Source organism: Aspergillus mulundensis, assembly GCF_003369625.1.
Source record: "Aspergillus mulundensis strain DSM 5745 chromosome Unknown scaffold_0, whole genome shotgun sequence".
Taxonomy (NCBI): domain Eukaryota; kingdom Fungi; phylum Ascomycota; class Eurotiomycetes; order Eurotiales; family Aspergillaceae; genus Aspergillus; species Aspergillus mulundensis.
Window position 1 is genome coordinate 5,512,273 of NW_020797888.1, and position 26,604 is coordinate 5,538,876.

Consider the following 26,604-nt stretch of genomic DNA (forward strand, 5'->3'; position numbering starts at 1 on the left):
CCAGAAACGCCTCGTTTTGGTGCCCGACATGAACCAGGGGCTCTCAAAGGCTCAAAGCCAGTCCAGGGATGATCCATCAGCGTCAAAGCTGATCCAGAGTGTCTGATTGGATTCCACTGTGCCGGGTCGTTGTGCCTCGTCATTGTGCCTCTGCCACGTGATGAGGCCCTCACCGTCATCCCCTCCTCCTCTTCCCCTCCTCATCCTCCATCGACTTCGCCATTGACCGCCAGTCGGCCTTTGGTCACCCTACGATCTATGACGTCCACACCCCTGCACCATGTATCGGTCCTTGCCGACGTTGCCAGATCAATCGCCGCGACAGCCAGCCAGGGAGATCGTCCATTCGAAACCAACACCACGCAGAGCTGCGCAAGCATGTCTCTTATGCAGGACTCGGAAGGTCAGGTGTGATGTCTCGTTTAGAGCAGGTCCCTGCACCAACTGCTTGCTGGACGGAGCCGAATGCACCATTCCCAGCACCAGACGCCGCCGGCGATCCCAGAACAAAGGAAAGCCATCCCCTTACGAAAATCAAATGTGCTTGACCGACTCGGGACAATTGACGGTTCTGGACGGAGCTGTGAAGCCGCCTGGTCAACTACTCGACAATCATCTCTACATCCTGCTGGCCGGTGTCCCCGGCAGCAACGAAACCGCCCTCCAAAGGTTCAACTCTAGAAAACAGCCCCGTCAACCGAACATCTTCGCCCACGGCGAGAACGGCCTTCCGGGATTTATCAAGTCGTTCGAAGTGGAAGGGCAGGAGGAGCTGGAGATTCTAGTGCGGCTGGGTGTCTTTGAACTTCCACCACCCCAACTTCAGCGAATAGCTCTCGACCGCTTTGGAGACGTTGTGCATCCACTGCTTCCTGTCTTGGACATTAATGAGTTCCGAGAGGCGGTATTTGGGAACGGCTCAGCGAAAAAAGTGCCGCTTCTTCTCTACCATGCCGTGATGTTCATGGGGCTGGCCGCCACCGAGACCGACATCCTACTGCAACTGCCTGGCGCCACCACCAAGCCGGACATACTGGATTCTTACTATCAAAAAGCCAAGGTGGGTGCTTTGACAGGCAAGAAACATATTTGCTAATACGTGCTAGACGCTGATTGACCTGGACGTCGAAAAGGATCGACTGGTCATTTGCCAGGCTTCAATCTTGATCGTCAACCATCCCTATCAACAAGGGCCAAAGGACGCGGGCTACTGGAGCGGCGTTGCAATCGCGCAAGCCCACGCCCTCAGGCTCTACAGAGCCGAGCAGAGCGCCTTTACAAACCGGGAATTCAACGTTGAACGGATCCTCTGGTGGTCGATACTCGTACGAGAATGTGATATGTGTATGCTGAAAGACCAACCCCCTCGGGTGTGGCCACATGGTACACCGATGCTCTCGATGAGTGACTTTGGACTGGCAGAGGATAGCGAAGGACTCGCGGCCAGGCTGGCTCGGACCTATATCCTCCGGGCCAAACTCACCTTGCGGATATACCGGGTTATGCGCAGCCTATACGAAGATGTCAAGCCCTGGGATCCCAAACAAGTCACGGTGATGCCCGTTTTGCGACAGCACATGGCGTTATTACTGGGCTCCTGGCATGACGATGTTCCCGAGGAGCTGCGATGCGAGTACCTCATGCAAAATGGGTTTGGAGCCAGCCAGCCCGGGGTGGCCTGGGCCATGTGGATGTGCGAGACCGTCTACTGGGCGGCCACCATGCTTGTTTACCTGGGAGACCTCCGGCTGGACGATCTGGAGCAGAAGGGGAGGGAATACCTGGCTGATCGCCGTAACCAGCCTGCTCTGCGGCATGCAGCAACCCAAATCACAAAGACCTTGGCCGAGCTCTTGACTTATAGCACGAATCTATTTCTCCCTCACGTTGCTTACTTCTTCCTGGCCGCCTTCATCCACCTGCAGGACAGCAAGTCCACAGACCCGGAGATCCACCAAATCGGCCAGCGGAATCTCGAGATCTCTCTTCAAGCAGCGCACACGCTGTCCAAAGTCTTCCCGTTCCTGGCCGAGATGGACAGCAGGTTCGGCCAGCCGCAGGCGCCATCCTCAGACCAGCCACCGCCCGCCCAACAATCATCCAACCAGGCTTCTCTGGTCATGGCACCTGGCAGACTGCCTGCTCGCAATACCTGTGCAAGCGGCCATGGCGACGACGAGCAGTCGCAGGGTCCTTCTCCCGACCAGATATTCCAAGAGAATAGCCGCGTAGAGGGGGATGTGGCTGGTTGGTGCGCAAACGAATTTGGGGAAGACTGGTTGTACAACATGAGAGCATCGTTACCTTGATTTGAGACAGCACATGGACGAGCTGCACCCAAAGAGTAATCATCTATAGACAGACTGGGTACTCCGCGGATCCCTTCCAAGGACGTACCCCATGTCATCCCAGGTGCGAAACAGACCTCACTCGGAAATGGAGATCGCGAACAAGTGGAAAGCAGGGAAAAGCTATTTGGAATCAGCCATGTACTACCAATTCCAGAGGTTGTTGCTCTATCGACCGTCCCTCGCTTTGACCCAGACATTTGTCTACGTTGCACAAGACAGACTATACGGGACCTATATATGAACGGTAATAAAGAAAAAGCCGCATCTCGCCTAGTGTCTTGATCGCCAATACATCTAACAGCTGTCGCTAACCGAGGGAGCCACGAGGAGGGTGCTGTACTAAGCGGAACTCGTTTAAGATTGCCCCCTATGGAAGCCACCTTCACCCATTGAGCCATTGAACTCTACTTAAAGTTTGCTCTGCCGTCAAGGATCATTCATGGCAGGCCCAATCCAGTGCAGGTGGGCCACCATCAGCATCCCTCACTGGAGAGTCGAGACCTCCGTCCGCAACAATCTTCCGGAGTATCAACGCCAATAGAAGTAAGCAGGTACGTCACCCACCCATCTTCCTCTTTGTTCCTCGCTCAAGAATATAGTTTGGCTGTGGCCAATTGAATCCAACGTACCTCCTTACCCGTTACCCCCGTCAACACGGCGAGGGTCACCGCTATGTCTTGGAGATGCCACCCGCCACGCTTCTCTACACAGCGCACCAGGTCGAGCATGTACCGCACTCTTCATGTCCTGAGACATGAATGTCCCTGTGCCAAAGGTGTATACTATCTGCACAGATGGAAATGTCATCGGGACGGCCTTATATATCATGGGGTTCTTGGATGAGCTTCTTTACGGCTGAGAATGCCGGGCTCGGCGGCTGAGAGAGAGATGTGCTCGCACCCCTGTTGCATACCGGGGTATTTGGATCAATGACCAGTGGCACTGGCAGGTGGCGCTCCGCAACCCAAGCCCTCAACCCTCAACCCTCCACACCTCCCGCACAAAGCCCTAGGGCTAGGTGGTCTAGGCAAACACTCGGCCTTCTACGCATGCAACTCAAGAGCTTCATCTCGTGAAGCCGACCGAGGCAGCAACAACGGACGTCGAAACGGGCCTTCCCATTGGTCCCTTACCTCACCTCGAAGAAATGGTCTCGTTATTCGCAGACCCCTCCAACCAACCGGATGACAGAACGACAATTGTCCACGGCGACTACAAAATCGATAACATATCTTGACAAGATAGAACCACGCGTCATTGGCGTTCTGGACTGGGAAATGGCGACGCTCGGCCATCCCCTCTCGGACGTTGTCAGTCTAGCGCCGTTCTTGCCGCTTACATGGGGCGTGAAGAACAAACTATCTTGAGCCTCCCCGTACCCGAGGAAGAAGAGAGTAATCTAGCCAGTCTAGAAGAATGTCTTTCTATACACCAAGCGTCTGGCTATGATGGTTGGAATGAGCTTCAATGGGGAGGAGCCAGCGGGCCCCCGGGGCGCAATGATCATACAGGACATTGAGGCGAGATTTGTCCGAAGATAGGCAGTAGTGCCTTGCGAGGGAGTTTGGGCTATGGCGTGGCCAACGGCCGGGTGTCTGGTATTTAGTGGAGGAGCCAGAGGGAAGAGGAGGGAAGTCGATGGGGCTAAGGGGAGGTTATCGGACTCTATGTGATATACACATAAATAGCATATGTGCTCTTTTGCGCAGCCTGAGCGTCTGGGCTGCTCCTGGTATCTGGGATTAATAGGATAGACAGGCTTGAAGCTGGAGGTTATTTAGCCTCCAGGCCTCCGTCCACACGACTCTCGCCTTGTCGGCTTCGTGGGTAGGTAGGTAGAAAAGCGATCTCTCACAATGCCACCGGACGCTCTACTACAGGCCTGTCCGACCTCTTCACCTTTGATACTTTCCCGACCGCACCCCTGCAATGGATGTTGACCCTGCTTAACCTGCCGCTGGATTGCATCCAACCCAGACGCAAGATATCCCGAGTTGGTGCTGACGTTGTGGAAGAGAAGCGACACGGCTTCGGTCGAGTAGTTCGACTTGGTGATAGATTTCAAGATACATCGCATGATATCATCATGCTCCAACTGTTGTGGCATGTTCCGGTTGAGAACAGCGTTATTGTGGTTTTGACCTCTCCGGCAGGCTCAACGATGCCCATTCTCTGCCCCGACAACAACCGGGAAAGACTACCATGTGAATGTCCCAGACTGAGCCCTGATATCCATCCTGTCGTCTGCAGCCCGTGCAGCCAACCTTCTCTCTCGTTGTTCCATCTACCAGGGAATCACACGCACGGTCAAAGCCGACTCTACAGCCCACTTGGGAGATGCGATATCTCTTCACTCTTTGCTACGGCTGGCCAAGCTATGCAATCCAATAACACGGCAGCAGTGGAACAGCCACGTCTTGATCCTTGGAAGTGGATCTGCAAGAGCATCGAATTCGAGACATTCGTCTATGGGCCTGGTGGTTTGGTTGAGGATATGTTAGGCGGGCCTCATGGACCCCCAGGTTCCTGACTGGCTTGCGGTGCAGATCTATACTTCATCTCGGAAACGAGGCAATCGTCGAATCCGAACGGGCCCATTGTTGCAAATTGCAGCGTTGCCATTTGTCCCTGGAATTCCGGGTGCCTGGCCCTAATTCCGGGGATTGCGCATCACGGAGGCACATGTGGGCCATGACGCTGATCCTCTCGCAGGGCTATATAAACCATGTCCTTCTGCCTCATGATGGCTTTATTCTTTCCAAGTCATCAACCGGCCAACATGCATCTTCCCTCTGCCCTCCTCCTCTCCGCCCTGGGGGCCTCAGTCCTGGCCCACCCCGGCCACCACATCAGCGCCCGCGAAGTCGCCCGCCGCTCCGAGATGGCCCTCAAGTGCCGCGACCACGTCGCAAACTACCACGCCCGCCGCTGGGACCGCAACCTAGCCCGCCGCTGGCACGACAAGACAGCGCAGTACACCATCCAAACCGAAGCGCCGTACTACCCCACCATCCAGAACGACACCTGCGTCCTGACACCGGAGGTCACGCAGGGCCCCTACGTGTATCCCCCCTCGCAGACGCTCCGCCAGGACATGGCCGAGGACCAGCCCGGAGTGCCGCTGTGGCTGGACATCGGGGTGCTGGACATGGCCACCTGCGCGCCGCTGGCCAACGCCCTCGTCGACATGTGGCACTGCAACGCGACGGGCTCGTACTCGAGCTTCACGGGCCTGTCGCCCAACACGCCTTTCCCGACGCTGCTGGAGGAGCTGGACGTCGACATGGACGACTACGAGATTGGGGTCACGGACCTGCACACCGACCACAGCACCTTCCTGCGCGGGATGTGGCCGACCGATCGGAACGGCATGATGGAGATGAAGACGATTTTCCCTGGTACACCTCCCTAAGGTTATTTCCTGACGAGCATTTACTAAGAGACAGGCTTCTACGTCGAACGCGCAATCCACATCCACGTGCAGGTCCACACCAACTGGACGGCCCGCGCCAACGGCACAATCGTCACCGGCGACACCGTCAGCACGGGGCAGCTGTACTTCGCCGAGGAATTGGAGGCGCAGATCATGGCGCTGGAGCCGTATGCCTCGCACACGCAGATCAACCGCACCACCAACGCCGACGACAGCGTCTACTTCCAGGATACGGATGGCGGGTTCAACCCGGTTATCAGTGTGGTGCCGGTGGATGGGGAGGATGTGTCGAAGGGCATGATTGGGTATGTTACGCTTGGTGTTGATAGCACTGCTATTGAGGAGGCGTAAGTTGGTTTTAACTGTGTCTGGGTGGATGGTGTTCTGGTGGCAGGGCTTGCGTGGCATGTTATACCTAGATCTGGCTTTTTGTTGCCAATGTACCATACCATACCTTCCTTACCTTCCCTGGAACTACCCTAGGGTATTTTGGCTTCAACAAATACGTAAGATGATTCTAGGGGCTGCCATATCACAATTCGCCAACTACCTGCAAATGATTCCAGATTGCAACAACGACGTAGATATCCATTCCAGAATAGTGCTACTAGACTAACAGCATCTTGAAGGGGATGGCGAGCGTTGCCATGATCTGGGCCAGCTGTAGCAAGGGTGGATAGACGTATTGCACGCTCAAGTAGACTGTAGATTTCCAAGGTTGGCAGTGAATGAGATCGTGATTCCTTAGTGATTGTAGCAAGGAGAGATAGCTTCCTATAAATACTAGATATAGTTTACTTCACAGCAGTTATAGACAGTCGAATAGGAGCTTAGGAGGATTGAGACGATTGTCCAACGGAGGGATGTCTGGAAACACCCAGGCCCAAGTCACTGATACTAGATCATAATGAACAAGTTGCCATGGTTATTAAAAACAGGGTTTGCATATCTAAAAGCAGTGCCACCTGGGATAATAAACCGCGCCAAGTCCTCGAGGTTCTCCTGCAGCTTTCCTGTAGTGTCGGCCAGGTCCTCCCAATAGTGATGTTGAATCTGGTAAAGGGAGCAGCGGCTTAGCTCGATCAATCACGGTAGGAGCTAGTGCAGAGGTACGTCATAAGCAGACTTTAAATAACTCCTTAGGCCTATCAGCCGCTCACTCGGGCGAGAGACCGGGCGTTGTTATCGAGTGGGAAGCATCACTTAACGCCCTAGGGTGTCAGGCAGTTGCGGGGCGGTTAAGGATCGCAAGTGCGGAGTACCGGTAAGGAGGAAGGAGGGCCCTTGATCTATCCTCCCTGACAGTATACATGGGATCCTGCCGTTAACATATATTGAGGCCCTTCTGTATCTGAAAACGGCATGGTTAAAGACTCCGCCGTCTAAAGAAGACCATACCTGTACATAGGTATGGTACCTAGGCAGGTATCGAGTGTACGTACTAAACACACGGGCATTGCTATAACATCACCGCAACGCCGCCCCCCTCAACCCCAACCCAGACCGCTCCAGCTTCCGCGACAAATACCGCAACTTAGCGCCCTGATCCCTATCATGCCGAGACAGATCTTCAGAGATCGTAGACTTGACCGCAATACTCGAAGCCGTACTGCGGGTGGACCGAGAGCGACTCCTCCGTGGCGGCCGGCGTGAGTAACTCCTCCGTGGCCGCCGGCGTGAGCGACTCCTCCGTGGCCGCCGGCGTGCTTCATGCTCAGGTTCGCTCTCACCAGCCGAGGTTGAGTCTCCCTCTCTCAATGCTAATTAGGTTAGCGACACGGCCGGGTCGCAATGGGGCGACGGTACTCACATGGGTCCTGCGGCGTATGAAACCCAGCTGCACGACGGGGATGATAACCGTCGTCTTCGTACGGCGAAACATGGACACCATTCTCATCCAGATCGCTATAGGCTGAAGGCGGCGAGACGGCTGAAGGCGGCGAGACCTGGACTCCGGATGAATCACTGCTGTAATCACTGCTGTAATCTCGCGGTGGCGGCACAAAGGTCGCCGGGAGTTGCACTTTTGATGAAACGGCTGGTTAGGACGGGTCACGCTTATAGATATATAAGTGGTAGACAGAGGGTGAGAGGGGTATGCCTACTCGGATGCGGAGGTGGCCGCAGAGGCGTGGTAGACCTTGATCTATCTGGCAGGGGGCAATGATTAGTAGACTGGAATCAAAGAGGGGCTGGACTGCATTCAGCTGCTTGGTCCAGTCCGTCTGAGTGCGGGAGGAGGGCTTGATACTTACTGCCTTCAGAACTATATTGGCTTTGAGCTCGACGCCGCCCGCGGTACACGGGGAACTTGGTTGCGGCTCCCACCACAGACTCTGCCACATGGAGTGATTAGCTCTACACCCATCCACAGCCAGTGCCAGAAACTGCGATCCCTTGTCAATGGGCCAGGCACTGACCTTCAGTGGCGCGTGCAAACTCGTGTAAAACCTTGTCCGGGTCTAGCAAATGCACAGGGGGTTAGATCACACACGTAGAGATAGGCTAGGGGCAGAGGCCTATTTACCAGAGAAATTAAACCCGCGCGGTCTGCCTTGAGAGTCATCCTCGTCCGAAGAGGAGTGTCTCTCAGTACGGAGATGGCGTCGACGCCTTGAAACCACGCCGGGGTAGATTCGTGGTTCGGATGGAATCATCTCTCTATCTGGCTTGGAGCGATCGGTGCTGTCAGGGCTGGAATCTGCCCGTACCCGATGCACCCGCCTTCTTGTGGCATTAGATTTGCCTCTTGCGCGGTGTTCTTGCGAGTCGTCAGATGAGTAAGGGCTACGCGCAATTGTGGGCCTGGTTCGGGTTGAGGAAGCCATTCTAGCTCGACGGATCAGGACCGATGCTTTGCGCGAGGTGATTCGATGGTGAAGAATTAGCGCTCGGCGGTACTGGGAAGATTGGGGGACCATAGGTATGGTGGAGGTAGAATCAAGCCTGAAGCGGGAAAAGGGAGGAGCCCAACGAGATTAATCAGCAAGATGGCCTGACCAGGGTCTGATAAGCGTGATCACTGTCTAGATAGCCCAATACGACCGATATGGTCACTAGAGATGATCTGTGTGGCGGAGCAGAGCTGCCCAGCGGATACGGGTACAGGGTGGCGGGGGCTTGGAGCTGCATAAGTGCTGACACTAAAAGCCATTCTCGATCTACTCCGTACTCGAACGCTACGGCTCCGGTCGGATTCCCTGGTTGTGCAGCCAATCCGATTCGGAATATCCCCGGGTGCTGTCGAGATGCTTCTCAAACTCCTCGACAACTTTGATTACCCGGTCGAAATGGCGATATTCCAGCGTTTCCTTGCGAAAGTCGGCGAGCTGCAAGGCTGTCTGCACGGTATTGCGAATCTGCCGGCCGTTCAAGGGGATCTGCGACAGATCGTCAATCTTGTCCTTCAGACCGTCGATGTTGACGTCGGGAAGGGTCTTGCTGAGTCCATTGATGAAGTTGAGCCAGATCTCATACCAGCCTTTAACATCCAGGGCCGGGTAATGGATTGCCAGCTGGAACCGCGACTTGAAGGCGCTGTCAAACGTTCCAATGCGGTTTGACGTGAGGATGAGAATGCCATGGTAATACTCCAGCACGCGCAAGAAGACCGAAACCAAGGCATTCCGCTGCAGATCGGTCTCGCGGCGTTCCTCGAGGAAGACATCTGCTTCGTCGAGGAGGACGACACAGCCCCAAATGGTGCCCAGCAGCAGAACTGACTCTAGATACTTTTCCACCTCCTCCGCATTTGTCCCAATATCTCCGCATGTGACGCGGTATAGAGGCTTCCTGGTCAATTCGGCCACAGACTCGGCCGTCAGGGTTTTCCCTGTCCCTGGCCCGCCGTGGAGGAGGATGATCAACGCATTTCCCTTTCCTTCAATAATGTCGGTCGACTTCGCAGACGTAGAATGGACGGTGACAAGAGCTTTGATCAGCTCTTTCTTGTGGTGCTGCATGACCAGCCGGTCAAATGCCTCTTCGTTCCAGTTGATGTCCATGATCCGTTCGACTAGGAGCGTTCCTATTTTTCGTTAATACATCGACGCCAACTGGGAGAGGCCACTCACTCCACTTCTTATCATTGAACGCGAAGCCTTTGATTTCATGGGGCAATAAGAGCACAAAGGGCGATTCGGGTGGTTCTGGGTTATCCATCAAGTCCGGTTCTAGTTCCCGGCCTGAAGATATAGGGTCTGGCTCTGGGTGCATTGTGCGATAGGTCTTTACGTCAATCATGTATCTCGGGGTAGTCTAGAGTCATTAGCGTGGCTTTGGCATTGCAAAAGAAGTTCAGCTCACCATTTGGATCCCTAACAGGCCATTTGGAGGGTCATATGCTACAAAGCACTGCTTTCGACAGCGCCAGAAAAGCTTCCCCCTTGCTTTCAGCCGTTTCCACACTTCAGGCGCTGCGAACCTCAGTGGGTAAATATCCAGGCTAGTAATCGGAATTGTCTCATCCGTTGTGACCGAGGACGGCCAGTCAAGGGACATCTCGGTCTCCTTCTGGCGGAACACGCCATCTTCAAACTCCCACGACCACATTTCGAGTTTCAACGGCGGCGCTTGACTCTTCGGTGGACGTTCAATCATATATGCCCGCGGGTGTGTATTGACGTTGGTCACCATGATTTCTCCGGCTCCGCACAGCTTAGCGAGGTGTGCTTTACTGATCAGCCCCTGGGAAAACATTTCATCGGCTGCTTCGTAGTCCGGGCCATTGGACCCTTTCATGTAGTGCAGCAAGCCCTCCAGGAGACGGTGATCGGCTGGCGCGAGACGAATAGCGCCTTCTTCTTTCCGTCGCTTGTAGTGGTACAAGAGGTGCTGTAGCATGTTCATGTTTCTCGGACTCTCAAGCTTGGAAACATGATCGTACTTCATCCCCGTCGCCGTAACAATCGCAGACTTGAGCGGCTCTGAAAGCACCGTGATTGTCTCGGCGGAGGGTATGGCCCAATCCCCATGGCGCCGGAGACTGAAGAAGTAGGGCTCAATAGCCTCGGGCACTCGGGGGTTCTGCGGCTTGGGCAAAGGGTCGAAAAGGGGTGCCATTTCTTCGTGGTACTCATCACAGTGGAACCGTTTGTTCACCACGAAATTGAGGTCTCGATTCCAATCGAGGAAATTGGAAAGGTCGTCGATGTGCTGCTTTCCCCTCAATGCGCTAAACTTGCTATCCCCCTTGAACAGTCTTGGATGGTCGTTGTACGCAGCAGCCTTCCGGTGTTTCTTATGGACCCCTTTTCGTGAGCAGTCCACATGGTAGATCACGGTATAGCTCGTCTGGTTGTTTGTGGTGGGTTTGGGGTAGTCGGTGCGGCGAGGTCGATTTTCCTGTCGGAAAGATGATCGATCGAGCTCATGGTCCAGGGAGTCGGAGCGACCGTGGTCTTCGCTAGCATTGCTATCGCCGCCGCTGGCATCACTGTCGCTGTCGGTTCCAGGCCGGTGATGATAAGCGCCGCCTGGCTCGCGGGGAAGAAAGTCGGTCAGGTTCTCGTCGGAGAGGGCGGGTCCAATCGAGGGGCTGCGGTGTCTTCTTCGCGGCATGTCTAAGGACGTAGAAGTGAGATGGAGGAGGGAAGTTGGGGATTGGAGTCGTGAAGAGGAAGGAAGAAACGTCAGGGAAGGAGGCTCAGCCTCGTTTGCTGCCTTGGCGTTGACCTCCAACCCCGCGCCAACACTGCACCTTCTTATCTGCAAACGCGTCCCACTCTGATCGAGACGCCTTAGAAACGTCCAACGAATTCATCAATGACCACCCGCGATGCATATCGGATCGGCTGGATCTGCGCCCTGCCTGTGGAGATGGCGGCCGCCCAGGCCATGCTGGACCAGTTCCACCCCGCGCTGCCTAATCGGAAGAACGACCGAAACAAGTACGTGCTGGGGAGTATTGGCCCTCACAATATCGTCATCACCTGTCTTCCTGCCGGAGTTATATGGCACCACGTCTGCGACAGCCACCGTCCTCCAGATGCGCTACAGCTACGAGTCGCTCGAGGTGTGCTTCATGGTCGGCATTGGAGGCGGCGTCCCTGATGAGCACGATATCCGCTTGGGGGACATCGTCGTTAGTGAGCCTACAATCCGATACGGGGGCGTGATGCAATATGACCGAGGGAAGGCTGTTGACGGAGGCCGAACGACTCCAACGGGGGTCCTGGATAAGCCGCCGGAGGTCGTTCTGAGAGCACTCTTGGGATTGAAGGCCGAACACATGCTCCGGGGAAACAACGTCCATCTCTACTATGACGAAGCCATGCGGAAATTCCCGCATCTCCGCGCCCTTGCCCAACATCCTGGTCGGGACGCTGACCATCTCTTCGTCGCCGAGTACGGCCATGTCCTTTCGGAACCGAGCTGTCATAAATGCGACCTATCGATGTTACAACTGCGGCAGCCCCGGCCAGACGACCAGCCGAGGATCTTTTATGGCTTGATCGCGTCTGGGAACAAGGTCATAAAGGACGCCAAGGTCAGAGACCAACTGGCGAAGCAGTACGGCATCCTATGCTTTGAAACCGAAGCTGCCGGAATCATGGATATCTTTCCTTGTCTGGTTATTCGTGGAGTCTGCGACTATGCAGACTCTCACAAGCACAAGCGCTGGCAGGGGTATGCGGCCGTCGTGGCTGCCGCATATACCAAAGAGTTACTGCTCTACCTCCCCTCTCACGAGATGGTCGACACGATGAAAATGTTCGAGGAGCTAACTGCTGACCCCCAGCTGATGAAAGCTGATACGCCAACAGTGGCGGATCCAAGCCCTTGCCCGTCATCTGTTCCCACCCAGTCCCCTCTCCCAGCTGGCCGGGATACTGGTTGCCAACCTGCACCGAGCCCTGTCCATCCAAGTCTAGGTCATGCACGTCCAAATCCATTAGACAGCAACTCAAATACGCCGCCAATGGCCCATTCGAATAAGCTTACCGCGCACTCCGTATGCGATACGAAGGATAGTTCCAGCTCTAATCCTCTTTCAAAGACGGCATTGGAGGCCATTCCGGCACCCACCGCGACGAAATTAATTCCAGTGCACGGGGACGCCACAAACGGAAATGATAACCAAAGTAGCCCTGCCCAAGAACACAAGGCTGACACGACGGGGATTGAAATTCCACCACCTATAAGTAGTCTGAGGCGTATACCGTCCGACCTAGCGTCCCAATTAAACTCACAAGCAATCTTCAGAACCAACTTAGCTCTGTCACGGCATCAAAAGCAATGGCATCCCTGGCCCGGTGGTTGCATCAGTTTCTTCCACACCTTGAGTGATTGGCTTTCGACGACCGCTTGCAAGGGTCTGATAGTAGACGTTCAACCGAGCAGAGGAAGCATTATCCCCAGCCATGCCCGAGGGGTAGGATTCGCCGCCGAACTAATAGAGTTTCTCCTGCAATGGAAGGAAGCACATAAAGAGCACCCCGAGTCCGACTACCAAGTACTCTGGTCGCTCCCTTCAGCAAACGCGGCATCGAATGACCCGGTTCAAATCCTCAAAGCCCTCGCCTCCGATGCCATTCATTTATATCCCGACGTTCTCTCATCAGACGAGATCTCCAATACAAGCCACAGCAAAGAACATGAACTATGGCTGCTTCTCGAAACAATACTTCCCCGCTTAAACCGCGCCTTCTTAATATTCCAATCATACCGCGCGGACTTGACAGAGAAGATGATGCAATGCGCGAATTCTATTCTCCGCACTTCAGATCGCCCTTCCAAAATCATGATTGTCGTTTCTGACAAGCGCCTTGTGGACCGCACGTCTTACTTTGGTCAACGCTGGGAAATCGCGAGTATACCGGCGGAGCCGCCAATAGCGGCACGTCTCCGAAGCCGGCCAGTGGCCCATATAGACTGGCACGTTCTATCTCCGACCTTCTAGTTGAAAGTCCGCGGTGGGTGAGAGCAGTTCGAACCCACTGTTCCAAATGGGTGGTCCTTATGACGATGATGCGCAGTCGCTGCTTGTGCTAGTCAACACCGCGAAGCATTCGACAAAGACTCCTCCCATTAGTGATAATGACGATTCCATGTTTCACCCTACACAGTGACGACGCGATGGCCGTTTCCCAAGCGGATTCTTACCCAATGGTGGGTATGCCCCAGGATACCCTGCGTGACCATCGCGAAAGCGTTGCTGTGCTTTGACGATGCGTGGAGATGCAGTTCGCAAGCTTAGAGATATACTGGCTGAACCAGAGGCTCTCACGAGTATCATCTCGCAGTCTTGCTCGAACACCGAGCGGATAATGCCATCCCGCCATGCTTTGAAATCAGGTCTGGGCGATATCCACATCGCCAATCGGGGGAATCCAACCGCTCCACATCCATCAACGTCATAGAGATGCAACGCTCATATAAGGCAGGATGAGGAACTTGAGGGAATCAGACCAGCTACATTCCAAGCTAAACTCACCATGGCGCCAAAAACCATGAAAGCCCTGCGTCTTGTCAAGGTCCGTCCATCCCATCCGCATACCCCAACCCATCCTGACGGAAACAGTACAACGCACCCTACGAACTCCAAGAAATCCCCGTCCCGACAATAAAAGACAATGACCTGCTCCTCAAGGTTGGAGCCGCCAGCTTCTGTCACACAGACTACCAAGTCTACGAGGGCGTCTACCAGTCTCCACTCCCATTGACGCCCTCCCACGAACCAGTAGGTACAATCGTCGAAGTCGGCCCCAAAGCCGCCGCAGCAGGATGGAAAGCCGGGCAGAGAGTCGGAATGCTCAACTTCCGACACGCCTGCAATTCCTGCACAGGGTGCAGAGTCGCGCGTGATCCCAAGGACCCCAGCAAGCCTGACCTCCGCTTCTGCCAGGGCGAGACCAAGGATATGGCGGGGATTAGCGGCGACGGCGGTTTTGCGGAATACGTCGTTGCGGACGCGGATGCAAGCGTCGCTTTACCTGAGGGCTTGGAGTTCGCACAAGCCGCGCCGCTTATGTGCGCTGGAGTACGTTTCCTCTTTGACCCAGATACACGCCCCCAGTTGCACCGTGGACTGACAAGCTTCAGGCAACGGTATGGGGCGGCCTCGACGAAGCAGGCGTCAAGCCAGGCCTCCCCATCGGCGTAATCGGCATCGGAGGCCTCGGCCTCCTAGCATTACAATTCGCAGCCGGCCTCGGCCACCCCACATTCGCCATCGACAACCGTCCTGAAGGACGCCAGTTAGCCGCAGACCTCCCCTCGCACCTCCGCCCAAAGGCAATCATCGACTCGACAACCGAGAGCGCCACGGACGAGATCGTTAATGCAGCAGGCGACGGCGGCCTCGCGGGCGTCCTCGTCTGCACGGATAGCGTGGAGGCTACAGAATGGAGTCTGAAACTGCTGCGGACCAAGGGCGTGTGTGTGCCGCTGGGTTTACCCGTTGAGGGGTTCAAGTTCAGTGCGTTCGATCTGATCTTCAAGCAGTTGAGTGTTCGGGGGAATCTTGTTGCGAATCAAAGGCTTGTGCGTGACATGATGAGGTTGGTTGCTGAGAAGGGGGTTCGGAGTCATGTTACCACCATGACGCTGGAGGAGGGCGTGAACTTGCCGGAACGGTATATGGATCCGAATTTGAAGGGGAGGTTGGTTGTTACGTTCTAGATGGGGTCTATTTGTCGTGTTTTATGGAGGTATGGTAGACTGCAGGATATAGATATTGATACATTTCTGTTTTAAATTGCTAGGAACGGAGCCATTTGCCCAGATGAGGTGAAACATTAGACAATACATATCAAAGCCCATTGGTAGCGCCGGTTGCTTGATCACTCTCGCCCTTGTTAGCATGTCCACCCGTGGACTACACCTGGGCATAACACCAATTGGAAAAGGCCCAGTCTTATACCCACATCAGGACTTTCAGGGTTATCCTTTGCCTGGGTACCTTTCTCTTCAACGCTACCTATCCTTATCCTATGGTAGACATCTGGTTCTGAAAGGGGTAATGCAAAGCAAAGGTACGGTCATCCAGTCACCATGGAGGTGTCGGAGTACAAGGGCTGGCCTATTGCCAATTGGCGTTGATATTCTAGCGGTATACGTGTCCACATATTGTACCTATTCTCCTACAATATTAGGTTAGGTAGCACCGTACGCCTGCACAACTTATTCCTGGAAAAACACTCAAAACCCTCCCGATATCAATGGCAACATTGCATACACGTTTTCCGCAGAAAATCACAATCAAAGCAGCCCAACTAGTAAGCCGACTACTCACTTCCTCAAATACAACGTCTGCAAATTACACCACTCCCTCAGCCCATGCAGCCCGTTCTCCGTCCCAATCCCACTCTCCTTGTGCCCCCCAGACGGCGCGCGCGGGTCATTCTCAAAGTGCGTGTTCACCCATACGCTGCCTGCCTGCAACCTCTTCGCAATCCGACTCGCTTCCTCCAAATCATCGGACCAGACGCTCGCGCCCAGGCCGAGATTCGAGGCATTCGCGCGCGTGATCACGTCTTCTTCGTCGCTCCAGCTGAGCAAGGGTAATATAGGCCCGAACTGCTCGTCCGTGACGATGCGGCTGCGTTCATCGGGACGGTCGATGATGGTAGGCTTTATGAAGAAGCCGCCTTTGTCGTCGAAGGGCTGGGCGGTGCCGTGGGAGAGGCGGAGCTGTTCTGGGGCGAGGTCGGCGATGAACGACTTGACCTTCTCGTACTGCATGGCGTTTTGGAGCGGGCCCATGAAGATTCCGTCCTGGGTGCCTGGGCCGACGGGGACGGTTTTGGCGTAGCAGACGGCGGCGGACAGGAAGGACTCGTAGATGGAGGCGTGCACGTAGATGCGTTTGACGGCCAGGCAGACTTGCCCGCTGTTGAAGAGGCCTTTGGAGACGACCTGGTCTCGTTAGTTCGTTGGGCTTGATATGGGTGGTGATGTGTAGGTACCTCCGCCGCGACTTTCTCGACATCGACGTCCTTGCAGACGATGGCGGCGTCTTTTCCACCCCTGCGTCGGGAGGCTTTGATCAGCACAATCCAACTAAACAGCAGAAGAACGTACAGCTCCAGCGTAACCCTCTTCAACGTCCGACTCGCACTCTCCATAACCTTCTTCCCCGTCGCCGAACTCCCCGTAAAACTAATCTTCCCAATCCCCGGATGCCCCGTCAACCACGGCCCCAAGCGGTCATCGCCCGAAAGAGCCTGCACCACACCCGGCGGGAAGAATCTCTGCGCCAGCTCCACCAGCTTCAGCGCGCAGTACGGCGTGAACGGGCTCGGCTTGATGATGATCACGTTCCCCGTTAGCAGCGCAGGCGCAAGTTTGATGACCGTTAGCGCGTGCGGGAAGTTCCAGGGGATGATGCCGACGGCGACGCCGATGGGGGTGTGGCGGACGATGATGCGCTTGTGTGCGCTGTCCTCGATGATCTCGTCTTTTAGGTCGGCTGCGATCTCGGTCTGCGTGCGGATTATGGATACGGAGGTGTGTGCTTCGTGGGTTGCGAATTGCATCTACGCTCTGTTTAGCCTATCTTCCCGGGATACAGGTACGGGGTAAAGGGTAAGTACGGGCTTCCCCTGCTCCTGCACAAGCAACTTCGCGAAATCACCCGCGTGTTCCTCGATGGCGTCTGCGTAGGCGCGGAGAGCCGTTGCTCGCTCCTCAAAGGGCGTTGTAGACCAGGTTTTGAACGCCTCTTGTCCGGCTTTGACGGCCCTGTCGACGTCGTCTTGCGTGGAGACGGGGACGTCGGGGTTTGCCTCGCCGGTGGCAGGGTTGATGCCGTGGCGTGTCTCCGGGGTGGAGGAGGGCTGGCCGTTGATGGTGTTCTGGAAGTTGGAGAGGACGGAGAAGGGCATTTTGCTTGCTTATCAAATGTCAAACAAAACAGTAGGTGGAGGACGATGTGAAACAGGCGGGCGGGTGCAGCTTCTTATACAAAAGCCCTACTTGGAGGAGTCTAGTGGTACTATGGCAGCATGGAAGATGTAAGATGACGTTGGGCGGGGAAGCTTACGGGCCCCGACAGGTCCGCCGAGGTCGATCCTCGCATTGTCGGCTCTCCTCACGCCAAGAGGGCGTTTTCCATGCTATAGGCCATAAGCTGGTAGCACTGAGGGGCTGATGGCTAATGCAGTGGGGATTGGAGGGTTGGATAAAGTGCATCATGCACCTGCACTGCACTGCATTCCTTGGTGCATGGGGCTCCATGCGGCATAGTCCCTCCGTGTTTTATGGACAGGTCGGCGATTTTACCATGTCTGCAACAGGATGAGGATGGTCCTTCCACTTGAGTTTGGTCTAGCCAAGTGAAACAGTCTTTCCCAGTTTGTCTTCATTCTGCGCCGTCCGGGCACGCGTAGATAGCCCTAATTGGGCGGGATCCAGAGAGCAGCCATTCAGAACATCCGAGTCAGGCTTATGAGTACGCTGTACCGTACTCTGTATGTCTGCGAGGACCAGTCCTGTCGTCCGTCATCGTCAGAATCCCTCGATGTTTCAAGTCACCCGGCAATTCGCCGTCCACGGAGTCCAACTGGCAGGCAGAAAGAAACTCCAGGGTCTAGCTCAGCTATCGACCTTCAGGATACCCCGGTCATGTAATACTCCGACTGCCAGTACTAATGCGAGCCACTGACACCGCGGGCGGCTGTAGGACAAGTCCCACTGCAACATACTCCGTACGGAGCCAGGATACATACATAAGCAGCGTAGAATAAGCACTAGCAATTCCACATGATACACATGCCAGATCTCTGTTGGGTCCGAGAATTATGCAGACCACGGACCTACTGTAAGTATTCAATCGGACATACATAATGGAGTATACTCTGATTCCGGGCCGTGGAGAGAATATGGTATGGTATTGCTTCCAGCCACCCGCTCCATCCGCTTAATCAGATCCATGGATGCCAGGCTGCCCTACCGAAGCTCTCAAGCTGAATCGGCATACTACTCATGTTCTCGCACAGGGATGTTCAACCAAGCATACCCTACCATGACTGAGAACGTCTGCACGATACCAATCGGTGCAGTCCCTTTCGCCATCGGCACCTGCGTAGGCAGATTTCGGACTGGCGCAGCTCTCCAGCGGACACCGAGTATGCAAGCTCTTCATCCGAACCAGTGCCGACTGGCAAATCATATCTGGGTCCATATCAAATACCTGTAGCCTCAGTATACAGGTGCGCGTTTCAGCCGTGCAGATCGGGCAGAGCAAAGACAGCCTAGCCACCTTGGCTCAAACCATTTACTGCCGCTACTTCAAATGTTCAAATCCATGCAAGAGTATCTTAATCTATTGGCTTGCTTCTTCTGCGTGGGCTGATGTGCTCTGCTTCATCAATCCATGTCCAGTCCCCCTCGCCCAATGCTTCCAGTCACGTCCGGAATGAAACCAATCATAATATGACTCAACCCATGTGGGTGATTTCGTAGTGCTGCATTGTACTATCAACTCGGAGTTGCCTGGAAGTCAAGGATCTGCTGAGCCTCACGTAAACCGTACCATACACCCATCCCTGACCGTGGTGTTTAGCTGATACCCCGTCCTCTAACAAATCTATATCCAGGCGTTATTCTCCGTGAAGCACGGCGGCCACTATCTAGGTACGGTATGCGCCTATCTCCACTGCCCGGGTACCGGTTCCAGACTATACCATGCGCCACGCTCATCAGTAAAAATGCGCCCGCCCAGCCCACTCCAAATCAACGCCCACCAACCCCCCCAGATCCAGAAGATGCGGGCTCAGCAGCTCAATGCGCCACTGCGTAAACGGGGTCTCGCGCGCGTGGTCGACCGCCGGAAACGACGAGTGGATGTGCGTGGCGCCGCGCGGGCCGTCCTCCAGCAGGTCGTACGAGAGCCGCACCGTCCGCGGGCGGCTGGCGGAGTTGAAGACCCGCCCGGAGCGGATGTCGGCGTAGATGCCTGATGTCGAGATGCGCATGTCGACGGGGACGAGCCGGGCTTGGGCTTGGGCTTGGGCTTGGGCTTGGAGGGCTTCGCGGCGAGACTTTGCGCCGCGCAGGATTGGCGAGAGCCCGTCGATGCGGAAGTGTGCGCCGTTGGTGGAGATGCTGGCGAAGGTTGTTGGCGATGATGAAGCTGGGTCGACGCTTGGTGTGAGGGTGAAGCTTGCTGAGTGGGACTCTCCTTGTAGGCCTTTGATCAGTTCGGGGCCGTAGTCTGAGGGGAGCTGGATGGTTGCATGTCAGTGACGTGCCGATGCCTGGGGGGTTTACGAACGTGTTCTGAACGGACGGTCTGCTCGAATGCTGTTGAGATCGGGTTAGCGATGGATGGCATGGTATCCACGGAGACGCACGTTGGAAGTCACTGCCGCTGCCATAGCTCACCAAGACAGTCTCGATCTCATAGTCCAGCAAGGCCAGATCGGCCAGGAAGGCCTCGACCGGCTTCTGAGGGGTCAGCACGATCCGACTGTCCTGCAACGCCCAGTACTTGTATGCCCAGACCATCTTGCGCATCTCGAGCATCAGGGTGGTGCGAAGGTCCCAGGCTCTGTCGTAGAAGATGGCCGCAGCGCGCGCATAGACGTCCGCCTGGCCCTCGTACGTCTCGAGCATTTCCTCGAGATTGGCCACGTCCTCGTCCGACGCCCTGGCCTGCAGCTCACTCTGCACATACTCGTTTCCCGCCTTGATGGCCTCCGCCTGCGCCTGCGCCAGCGTTTTGCCGTTGATGCCGTGCTTCTGCAGCGCAAGGCGATACTTGACCGCGCCGTTGATCTCGCGCGACACACCCCATTCTAGCTGTGCGTCGCTCTCCAGGTTATGCTTGTCCCACGAGCCCAGCGCTAGGATGGCGTTCGCATCGGCGTCTCCCTGCGCACTTCCGGAGATGTCTGCTTTTGAGGGGAGGTCCGCGTTAGGGTTTGTGGCGAGGTTATGCACCGCCGAGACAAGATCGTCCAGCGACGGATATAGAGTCTCCAGGGCCCCCATGCTGTCGGCGAGAGCCTGCAGTGTTGAGGAGGATATCTTCACGCCCGTTTGATCAGGGACTGTCTCGGCGTCTCGCGCCGCCTCGACTGCATCCCCCACTGCAACGATGGCACCGGCAATCCCATCTGCATCCCCCATGCAGAGCATGCCGATGTTCACACTGAAGCCTACCCTCAATCAGCTCACAACACACTGTAGTCAAACAGGAACGGAACTAGGAACCACACACTCAGAAGGGCCCCAAACATCCCAAACACAGCAAGCAGCCCCTGCTGCGCATGCCAGCTGTCCAACCCCCGCCGAAACGCCTCCTGCGCATCCAGAACCACCTGCCGACCGGCCCGCATCTGCGTCTAGCACTTGTCAACAACACCCGCTGCATCCCGGTCCTTCTCCCACCCCGCCGCACTGAGCACAACGAGCTTCGCCCGCTGCGCCTTCGCATGCGCAAGCATGACCCGCCACGCATCGACCCGCGCGTCCGCCGCCGCCCCCTGATCCAGGAACCGCGCGTACTGCGCCTCGAACGCCCCCAGCGCGTCGAGCGTGTCCTTCGCTGTCCCCCGGTACCAGTCCATCTTCAGCCCCGGCACGTAGCTCGTATCCGGGCCTGTCATGGCCTGCACGGCGAGCTGCTGGCCCAGCGCGACGGCCTGCGCGTTGAGAACCGCGTAGAGCGGCGGGGTTGCTGTGGGCGCGGCGACGAAGGCGCAGGGCGAAATGGCGATGGACGGGTCCGTCCAGAACACGGCGAGCGCGATCCGCTGCTGCGTCTTTGGGCTGGCGCGTAGGTCGCTGTCCTCGGTGGCTGAGTATGTTGTCCGGTATGTGACCCTGGGTGGCTCGTTGGGCATGATGAACAGCGTCACGCCTATGTTGCCTGTTCCTGGGCCCCGGGCTAGGGGGATCGGGGCACTTCCCGATGATGAGACCGTGATGGGTTGGTCGAGGATGGAGGCGTAGATGAAGATGTGGGAGCCGTGCGGGGGCGCGACAAGGTTGAGGTTTGTTGGCGTGGCGGCCGTGAGAACTCTTGTGATGAGGTGGAGGACGGAGTAATCGTCGAGCGAGACGGTGACCTCGTCGTGCATCAGCGCGAAGACATCGCTGTAGACGTAGAACTGCGACGTTGGCGGGTTGGTGATGCAGGACTCGTCCAGATAGACGTCTCGCAGGATTTGTTCATTCTGCTGTTGTCAATGTATTGTTCGCCGACGAAGGACCACATCTGGCTTGACATCCGTGCTGTTTGACCATTCCTCATGCTGCAACGGGATACTCGTGATGCTATCGCTGACTGCGTACTGCTTCCACTCGGCCGGAGAGCCAGGCTGTGGGGGACGTTGCTCGCCATGGGGCTGAGTTGGTTGTCGTGGAGGATAGAACTGTATGCGATGACAATTCCTGCTGGAGAGGAAGTTTGATGCAATTATCGTTGGGGGATATGAATGTGGATACAGTATCGACATAGAAATCATGTCAGGCAAACACCCACAGTCGAGATTCCTACATCAAAGTTTTCTCTCATATCACATCATATTCTATACATCAGGATGGAAGCGGTGGTCACGACCAAGGTTCAGTAATAACATTAGGGTTTAGAGCCCAGAGCCCGTTGGTTGACCATGGTATGCCCCATTTGAATCACACTCTCAGCGCCTCCATTGTCTGCGTCATGATGAATTGATGGCCGGGTGGACGGATTCGTGTAGTCGCTACGCCAGGTAGCGCAATCCGTCCTATCATGAGAGCATTGACTCGCCGACAGACAAATCCCCTGCAATGGATGAGCGCTTCACAGCCTCCTTGGGAGGCCATTCAGAACCTGCTAACATCGTGTCAGATCATCGCAGTCACCCAGCGGGCAATCAACGTGGCCATGAAGAAATTGCTGGAGGACTACCCTGACATATGCCATGTCCACTGCAAGTCGAAACTAGGCAATACACTGGAGGCCAAGATCAACAAGGCCCAAGTCGCCCTAAAGGTCACCGGAGCAAGCCGGGAGAATGTTAACTATACCTGCACGTTTTCATCGGGGACGTTGTTCTTCAACTATAACAAGCCATAAGTCGCCGACATGCAGAGCAGGAGTGACGCCGATGCTAAGTCTTGCTAGCATCACATTCGACGTGACAGGATGGAGGATTGCGTTTGCTGTGGACTTTGGGCTGGCGGACACTGGTCCTGGGTCTTACCAGGACCAGAACCCAGAAGGCCAGGGACGAACTGCAGCAGCCAGGCGACTACTCGATCAAAACGCTCTACCTGGTCTTCAACCGTAAGCACATCCCTATCTTATACCCCTACCGCGGTGAAGTTCCAGACCCACGAGTATCGTCCCCGCGGGGTCGACCCGCCACAGGAGGGCATCGGGCCGGGCGACAACAACATGCTCCTGTACCTGGAGATGACCGACCACGCAGCGTTCCCCAGCGACGCCATCCTCCCGTACAGCGGCAACCTGGTGGCAGCCGGCATGAGCGGGACGATGCTCATCTCGCAGCAGAACTTCTGGACGCGCTATCTCCTCCGCGACACCGAGCCGCTGATCCTGGCGGACCTGAACCAGGCCACGTGGCCGTACGTCGCGAGCACAAACCTGGCAACCATGTTTCCGGAATACGACATCCGTCTGGGGGCGTCCAGTCACGGCAATGCCTTCTTTGCTTGGGTGGAGGATCCCGCATCGTCGGATGGCAACACGCAGTGCTGGAACTGGCACTGGGCGCCCGTCCATAACTCCCGATACCATCCACCCAGCCCTAAGAAGGAATATGAAAGGAAGGAAGGAAGAAAGAACCCTAAAAGTGTAGACGAAACAGTCAAACAACAACCAAGACCAAGGAAGCCCATGCACGGACGGGGATTTTGAAAGTGGTGTTTTTAAACGTCCCTTTGTTAAACAATTGTTTCCTATTTGACTCTGTTTATAGCTAATGTTAAGTGAACTACACCTAGCATCTATGGAACCTATCTCTCCTTGTTATAATTACTAGGGAATTACAAATCTTGGTTACTGCCAACTGTATGGTTTATTCAAAAAGTATAATAAAGGAACTAGAACCCGGTAAAGCTATCCTCTGTCCCCTTCAATAAGGTTAATACGGTAATAGCATGGCTGTCGACTGCAAAACCCACTAAGCAGCCTACGGTAAAGCAACGCTCGGGCAGCTGCAACTGTGCATAGCCCTGTAGCCCTATCACGGGCGCCCAATTCAGCCACACTCATGACCAGGACTTCTGTGCTGTGACTGTAATTGGTCCCTCTTTTCCTAACCTTACACTGTCTTATGAACCCCGCACCCGTCTCACACCCGTGCCCCGGTGAAACTACAAAGATCAAGCTCTTAGGCACCAGCTATTAGAACGCATGACGCAGGTGTCCTCGTTTCTCAATAGCCAAAGCCCGCGCGTCAGCTAATCAATCATTCCCCAACAGGTCCAACATCAGATCCAGCCCCAGCCCCTCAGAAGACTCAGAGGGCCAATCCGAGCCCTCTGGCGTCCAGGTCTCCCCTCTTTCCGCCCCCGGCTATAGTGATTGCATTAACACCTTCAACATTGAGTCATACGCAGCGAGACTGGTAAGATCCCGCCAGCAGGGTTTTTATTAACGCCGTTATCTGATCCTGGAGCCGCCGTTTGATACGGACCCCCCTTACGCGTATTACGCCAGTCAATTCTCTCATCGCTACGCAGCTCAACGGATACACGGTGAAGGAGACATGCGTCCACCCTCGCCCGGCTCCCCGGAGAGTATGGCTGTAGAGTCCGGGTCCGAGGCCTACGCACCTCAACGGTCGAGGCGAGCGGACCTGGCACGTTCCGTAGCTGTTAAAGACAATGGGGATTGGGATAACGAATGGGATGACCATGCATATTCACATGGGATGAGTAAGTGAGGCCGTAAGCCCTACCTTGGTGTGTGCGTGTGTGAATCCGTTGCGCCTTGTCAGAACCGTCAGATCCATCCGAGATTCATTCCTCGCCTGTCGCCTCGGGACTGAGAGGTGAGGCACTCTATTCACAGCCGACGCTGCTTCTATGCATGTATCCCTCATACATGCGGCGCTGACGAGCCGCCATTCTCGCAGACACAAGGCGAGTCCCACCCCTCCAGCTGGCCCGACCACATGGCGACGAATCCGTCCGTCGTCCATTCGACGGTCTCTACCGTGTCTCGCCCCCGGGTAAGTAAGCCCTGCACCATAGTATTTTTCTTGTACTCTTTGTCAAAGCTTCAGGTATTTACCCCAACCAACCACTAAATAGACTGCTTAGGCCATACCAGGCCACCACTGGACGTTGGGTCTTGGTCCCCTCCTGGTGGTGCCCGCAATATGGCATTAAGGACCACCTTTGTAAAGCCTGCTATCGAGCCTCCTAGCACGCTTGGTATCAAGCCTACTATCTCCAAAGACCTGTCGCGGCAGGATAGGGGTCAGGGCGCTAAGTTAAGGTACCTGTTGCAGAGGCTTGAGAGGTCGGGATTGGGGCTGAAGGATATGGCTTTGCCGTGAGAGTCAAATAACTTCTTTTTGCTGTGGCTGTTGGCGGCTGCTTGGGTTAGGGCTGGGTGGGGAATGTCCTTTATAAATGTAATTCTTTAAAGTTTTGGGACTTGCTGAGGGTATATCAAGGCCAATATAGAAGACACTATGTGTAATATTAAAATATCCATGTTAAGACATGTGTTTCCTGATTGCAGGTGCAGGTGCAGGAGGGTGTATATTAAGACTTTCCTTATTTAGTCTATTACTACATGTCCACTATGTTTGTCAGGCACTTACATCTGCCGCCGTTTGCTTTGTTAAACGCCATAACAAGCGGTAATCCGTCTTAATTGCCCACTGCGTAAAAATATCTAGGTAATTTTATTAGATTACACTTTTTTAACCCCTGTCTTGCCTCTTGGCGTTGGCGTGGCATGCTATATTATTTATAATCCTTTTTTTTCTTCAATGTACTGCGAGCACTAGGTGGGTTGCATTTAATAAATATACAAGTACTAGTTAGCTAGTACTTGGATCCTCTTTATAATAATGCAGTATGTGGCTTACCACGATTCCCAAACTTTCCTAGTCCCGATCCTCCTGAATCGTGGGCAGGTTGGCCCACTACCTACCCTCTTCCCGCTCAAGGTCAGTACCGTGCCGGCGGAGGGGGTGTTTTTAGTATAGTGCTAGTATAGCCCTAATATTATATTAATTATAAATGTTATTATAATATTATATTAAGATGAAATATAGTACTAATACTATATTTAAATTAATATATCTTATTTTTAAATATATATATTTACTTTTATAATATATAATATATATAACCTATATTTAAAATAATATATATTAAATTTTTAATATATATTTTTAATTAATATATTTTTTTCCTAAAAAAGTATATATTTACTTAATAAAATATATATTATTCAATCTGGATATATATTATACAAGTCTAATATGTATTCGGATTTCTGATATGTATTTGGATTTCTGATATATATTATACTTTTTAATATAAACTAAATATTTATTAATTAAAAAAGGTATTAAATACTATATTAATAGTATATTAAGGCTGATATATATATAATATATATATATTTACTATATTAATATTAAAACTAATATAATATTCAGGTATGATATAATAATAAGCTTAATATAGATAACTTAATAATTTAATTAAGTAATAAAAGTATATAAAAAACTAAAAATTATAATAATAGGTTTTTAAATTTAATAAAAGTCTTAAAATAATAAAATAATAAAATAATAAAATAATAAAATAATAAAATAATAAAATAATAAAATAATAAAATAATAAAAAAAGAAAAATAAGAAAAATAATATATTTTAAATTATTAGAAACATCTTTTAGTAT

At 54.0% G+C, this 26,604-nt stretch overlaps 10 protein-coding genes across 10 annotated transcripts; 6 read left to right on the forward strand and 4 right to left on the reverse strand.

Moving 5' to 3' along the window:
- Positions 1-538: 538 nt before the first annotated feature.
- On the forward strand, positions 539-2,309 carry DSM5745_01538 (fungal specific transcription factor domain-containing protein; the record flags this gene model as incomplete). Its single annotated transcript, XM_026743554.1, has 2 exons — positions 539-1,060; positions 1,107-2,309. 2 exons carry the CDS (start codon positions 539-541, stop codon positions 2,307-2,309), a joined length of 1,725 nt encoding a protein of 574 aa, XP_026609399.1.
- Positions 2,310-5,094: 2,785 nt separating this feature from the next.
- On the forward strand, positions 5,095-6,135 carry DSM5745_01539 (intradiol ring-cleavage dioxygenase; the record flags this gene model as incomplete). Its single annotated transcript, XM_026743555.1, has 2 exons — positions 5,095-5,749; positions 5,798-6,135. 2 exons carry the CDS (start codon positions 5,095-5,097, stop codon positions 6,133-6,135), a joined length of 993 nt encoding a protein of 330 aa, XP_026609400.1.
- A 1,116-nt stretch (positions 6,136-7,251) lies between these two features.
- DSM5745_01540 (uncharacterized protein) lies at positions 7,252-8,612 on the reverse strand (the record flags this gene model as incomplete). Its single annotated transcript, XM_026743556.1, has 5 exons — positions 7,252-7,544; positions 7,595-7,822; positions 8,040-8,120; positions 8,205-8,246; positions 8,312-8,612. 5 exons carry the CDS (start codon positions 8,610-8,612, stop codon positions 7,252-7,254), a joined length of 945 nt encoding a protein of 314 aa, XP_026609401.1.
- Positions 8,613-8,963: 351 nt separating this feature from the next.
- On the reverse strand, positions 8,964-11,343 carry DSM5745_01541 (ATP-binding protein; the record flags this gene model as incomplete). Its single annotated transcript, XM_026743557.1, has 3 exons — positions 8,964-9,811; positions 9,858-10,041; positions 10,090-11,343. 3 exons carry the CDS (start codon positions 11,341-11,343, stop codon positions 8,964-8,966), a joined length of 2,286 nt encoding a protein of 761 aa, XP_026609402.1.
- A 204-nt stretch (positions 11,344-11,547) lies between these two features.
- DSM5745_01542 (uncharacterized protein) lies at positions 11,548-13,684 on the forward strand (the record flags this gene model as incomplete). The annotated part of the gene is made up of 2 exons (XM_026743558.1): positions 11,548-11,686; positions 11,757-13,684. The coding sequence occupies 2 exons, from the start codon at positions 11,548-11,550 to the stop codon at positions 13,682-13,684; spliced, it is 2,067 nt and encodes a 688-aa protein (XP_026609403.1).
- A 535-nt stretch (positions 13,685-14,219) lies between these two features.
- Positions 14,220-15,405, forward strand: DSM5745_01543 (uncharacterized protein; the record flags this gene model as incomplete). Its single annotated transcript, XM_026743559.1, has 3 exons — positions 14,220-14,258; positions 14,306-14,764; positions 14,827-15,405. 3 exons carry the CDS (start codon positions 14,220-14,222, stop codon positions 15,403-15,405), a joined length of 1,077 nt encoding a protein of 358 aa, XP_026609404.1.
- Positions 15,406-16,014: 609 nt separating this feature from the next.
- Positions 16,015-17,609, reverse strand: DSM5745_01544 (aldehyde dehydrogenase family protein; the record flags this gene model as incomplete). The annotated part of the gene is made up of 3 exons (XM_026743560.1): positions 16,015-16,641; positions 16,692-17,261; positions 17,319-17,609. 3 exons carry the CDS (start codon positions 17,607-17,609, stop codon positions 16,015-16,017), a joined length of 1,488 nt encoding a protein of 495 aa, XP_026609405.1.
- Positions 17,610-19,424: 1,815 nt separating this feature from the next.
- On the reverse strand, positions 19,425-21,809 carry DSM5745_01545 (uncharacterized protein; the record flags this gene model as incomplete). The annotated part of the gene is made up of 4 exons (XM_026743561.1): positions 19,425-19,949; positions 20,000-20,028; positions 20,079-20,885; positions 21,092-21,809. 4 exons carry the CDS (start codon positions 21,807-21,809, stop codon positions 19,425-19,427), a joined length of 2,079 nt encoding a protein of 692 aa, XP_026609406.1.
- Positions 21,810-22,462: 653 nt separating this feature from the next.
- On the forward strand, positions 22,463-22,789 carry DSM5745_01546 (uncharacterized protein; the record flags this gene model as incomplete). Its single annotated transcript, XM_026743562.1, has 1 exon — positions 22,463-22,789. One exon carries the CDS (start codon positions 22,463-22,465, stop codon positions 22,787-22,789), a length of 327 nt encoding a protein of 108 aa, XP_026609407.1.
- A 69-nt stretch (positions 22,790-22,858) lies between these two features.
- DSM5745_01547 (uncharacterized protein) lies at positions 22,859-23,593 on the forward strand (the record flags this gene model as incomplete). Its single annotated transcript, XM_026743563.1, has 1 exon — positions 22,859-23,593. The coding sequence occupies one exon, from the start codon at positions 22,859-22,861 to the stop codon at positions 23,591-23,593; it is 735 nt and encodes a 244-aa protein (XP_026609408.1).
- Positions 23,594-26,604: the final 3,011 nt, after the last annotated feature.